Below are 3974 nucleotides of genomic sequence, written 5' to 3'. Positions count from 1 at the left end.
GCGCATTAAATATCGCATGCGATTTATCGTGCAGCCCTAGTCATAACGCAATTATGGGTAAATTCAAAAACTTATGTGGCAGCTCTACTCTCCAATAATTTCCTGTAGAAGACACTCACGTCTCAAATCAAGACAAGCTTGTGGTTTAGAGCTCTGCATTAGTAGAACAGAATTTTATTGACTTTTGAGGGCTGGGCTGGACTGTTTGTTATATGTATTTGAATGAAATTAATACTATTCTTTAGTATTATTTTTTTGGTTTGTAGTAGGGCTTAACTCTGTTTAAGCATCATCATTTTAAAAATGAATACTAAAATTAATTTTAAATATACACCAGTAGAGGAAATGTGAATAGTGTGGGTGTCTAAATTTTACTAAACTGTTTTCCCTGGATCATGAAAGTAGTGAGTTAACTGACATTTTCTTCAAATGTCTGTCAAATACTGTACATGTAAATACCCTGTGCGAATGGGTAAATGAGGTGTTTGCTCTTTGTACTGTAGCTGTTCTGTTTTTCCCCCCATTATTTTCCTAAGTTACCTTACAAATTTTAAAGGAGTTGCTTTGCAACTCCAAAGTGACTTTAGTGTTACAAATCTTACAGTTGTACAATTTTGCTGATATTAAGGTCAGAACCATGAATTTTGCATGTATACAATGTGTAGATCTCGGAGTCTACGATAATCACGTTTGTGTTCATTATATATTATAAAATATAATAAAGAATATGTTAGGTTGAGTCTAGTATGTTCTAACAGCATCATGAAATAAAAGTTCTTTTCTTAGATTCTCTTGCTGTTTGTTTTTATTCCGAATTTTTTGGTTAGCAGTGAATGTCACTTCACCTTTCACCTGTTCAGGACTTTCCAGAATGACCACAAAACCCACAGCAGCTTTCTAAAATTAGATGCAATGTCACTACAGACAAACAAAACCAAATTCAAAATGTTTTGCAACCAGAATTCCATTGATGCCAGATTAATTATAAAAGATTATGGGAATTAGTAATTTGCAAATTGGTTTTTAGATGGCTGTTATTGTTTTTTTTTTATCGAAAAGTTATATTAATTTACTATACATGTTAAAAGGAAGTTTGTGGTGTATTACTGATTTACCCTGTTTGATTATTAGAGAAAACCTGGAAAGTCCATATTGAGGTCTTTGCTGGTTAACTTTTTCAGAGAACTGTAATATTACAGATTATTTTTGATGTTGATTTACCCTGCCCATACGTTTGATCACGAGTGAAATAACCACTTTAATCTTTTTCACATCATGAATCACGAGACTCCTGCAATTACTAGTTTCCACTTGACCCTTTGTTCACTTACTTGACATTATGCAATACTACCTATGAGTTCCTGCATGTAAGCCATGAATGAATGATGGTTTATTAGTTTTACTAAGAGTAAAACAAGAACATATTCTTAAAAACTAGTTGGAAAAAGGCATTCAAATCTGTATAGCGAGAAGCACACTGGCTAGCTGAAGAATAAAGCATCTTTGCCAAAAGCAAACACAGCGGATGTGTTTCAGAGAAATCGCAATCATCATAACTGCTTCATTAACAAACATCAGCCTCATATTGCACAATGGACGGTGACATAAGACCATTAGAGTCTGTAAATGATCTTCTAATTGCATTGTAGACAAGGCCACACCATTCATAGGAAGTGCTTTTGCAGTACAAATACATTTCTCAGTTACCCACAAAGCCAGTGCTGTCTTTAACATCTCGTGTAGCAACAAACCCACATGGAAATGGAGTCTGAGATGGAACGAGGAGCCCAGAGCAAGCAGAATCTAATCAGTAAGTTGATCTCACCTTTTTTACTCTAACCCTTTTGTCTTTGAACACTGGACTTTAACATGTAATCTGCTGAGAGTATAATATAGTAATTGTCTTAACTACAGCTACAACAGGACTTGTGTGTTGAGGTCGATTGAGTTTGCATTGTTCAACTATGATCAGTTAGATTTGTCATTTGCATTAGTGTTTGATTAGCAAAGCAGTCAATTTTCCACACCGGTTCACAATTGTACCTGCATGAGGAAGAAAGAAATATACAGTACATATATGAAGTCAAATAGCTGTTTGTGTTATTTTTAGTATTCCTGGTCAGAAATTGTTCAGATCTTATTTAATTAAGTTAATGGTGTTAAATGCATACTGTATGTCGCAATATCTAACAGGATAGTAACTGCAAGACTATCTAAAAGAACCTCAAAAAGGCTATACTATACACAATTTTTTATGTATTTTAAATGTATTTAATCCTTTTTTCTTTTTACTAAAATCTTGATGCTGAATTCACAGAAAGTTCTGTATTCGTCAACTATTAATTTTAGACTTCAACATTTTGTGGTTTTAGAGTTGGCTCATTATCCTGATTTGAGTAATCACATCAGATTATAAATAACCTGAAGAGTTTATTATAGTTTCTTGGATTCCTCTCTTAGGTTAATAGATTGCTCTGTACAACACAATAGTTTAGCACTTTTGACTGCATTATACAATAACCACTACAGAGAAACACCACATGCGAAAACATATAAACACACGTTAATCTTTCTTTTAGAAGAGCATGATAGACAGGCCATAAGCATAAAATATGGCCTTGGTTTGAAATTGTTGGGTGTGTGTGGAAAAATTAGTGTAGCCTTATCCGTCACACTTAGGGGTTGTGTGCCAATGTTCACCACCCACCCACTCATAAAGGACCACCCAGAGCTGATTTATGATGAAGAGGGTCTCCCTGGTGACATATTTACCTGAGAGACTGTTGATCCAGTGAGGGGCCAGTTTTGGTGTAAAGTGCTTCTATTCAGGGTTAAGGGTAAAAGATAAGATGTGGTTTACAGTTTGATTGTTAGTAAGGATTAAGATGAGTCTTACTGATAAGTTGCTAGTTAGAAAGGGAATTTAGTTTCTTAGCAAACCAAACTATCTAAATGAATTGAATCATCATTTTAAGTTTATTGGTCAGTTGTTACACTATGACACTTTTTTTTGTTGGTCAACCTAAAATGAAGTGAAACTAGGATGTGGAAAGAATCTTGAAACTGCATGGTTCAGATTTTCCACAAGACAACTAACTTAAGTAATATAACTTCCATGTGAAGCATCAAACCATATGCCACATGCATTGAATAAAACATGTAATTAGCACTGAGTTCTTTCACACAGCTCAACATTTTGACCCGTTTAACTTTTAGTCATGTGCTGTTTTCTGTGGTTGCAGGTGAAAATAACAGCGGTCTGGGCTGCTGTGGGTGGATTCTTGTGATTATCTCTGCATTTTTCTCCATCTTGATATTTCCAATCAGCATTTTCATAACCATTAAGGTGTGAACCACAATAGGACAAACAAAACAAATAATCCTGAAAAATATTAATTACTATGCTCTCGGGGACCAGTGCTATTGTTGTATCATTTTAGTAGTTTTCATTACTATTTTGAATTCATTTTATTTTAATATTTATTATTTCCATTTATATTTTAAAGTGTATCATAGTTGTCATACAGACGACTTTTCTTAACTCTCATATCACACCATTGCCTTTCTTTTCAAATATTAAAATAAAATACATTTATTACAATTTGAACTCAAATCAATATTTGAAAAGTTGACTTTCTTTTAACTTTAAAGTTGACTTTCCTAGTAAACCTTGCACTTTAACAACATCAATGCCTGAATGTTTTACACCTGTAGTTGTTGTTCAAATGTTTTATAACCCACTTAATATGTTTGATAACTGTTTTATAGATTGTGAAAGAGTATGAGCGTGCTGTCATATTTAGACTGGGGAGGATAACAGCCCGAAAAGCCAAAGGACCAGGTAATACTTAGATTCAGTAGGTTAAAGCTAAACAGATACTTAGGTAACACCACCTTTTGTCAAAGGCAAAGCCTTAGACGTTCCTCGATGCACAGGTACCAATTGTTTACAACAGCTGAGGACATTCACAGAA

General features: G+C 34.1%; 1 protein-coding gene across 1 annotated transcript; it reads left to right on the top strand.

The window, feature by feature from the left end:
• The first annotated feature begins 1687 nt into the window (after window positions 1-1687).
• On the top strand, window positions 1688-3852 carry LOC107578079 (stomatin-like protein 3). Its single transcript, XM_016264072.1, has 3 exons — window positions 1688-1810; window positions 3243-3346; window positions 3769-3852. The coding sequence occupies exons 1-3, from the start codon at window positions 1756-1758 to the stop codon at window positions 3850-3852; spliced, it is 243 nt and encodes an 80-aa protein (XP_016119558.1). The 5' UTR covers window positions 1688-1755.
• The last annotated feature ends 122 nt before the right edge of the window (window positions 3853-3974 follow it).

This window comes from Sinocyclocheilus grahami, unplaced genomic scaffold (assembly GCF_001515645.1).
Source record: "Sinocyclocheilus grahami isolate Dianchi unplaced genomic scaffold, SAMN03320097.WGS_v1.1 scaffold8716.1, whole genome shotgun sequence".
In the NCBI taxonomy this organism is placed as follows: Eukaryota; Metazoa; Chordata; class Actinopteri; order Cypriniformes; family Cyprinidae; genus Sinocyclocheilus; species Sinocyclocheilus grahami.
Note: the sequence above shows the minus strand (reverse complement) of the source record. Positions and strands in the feature narration are given on the sequence as shown.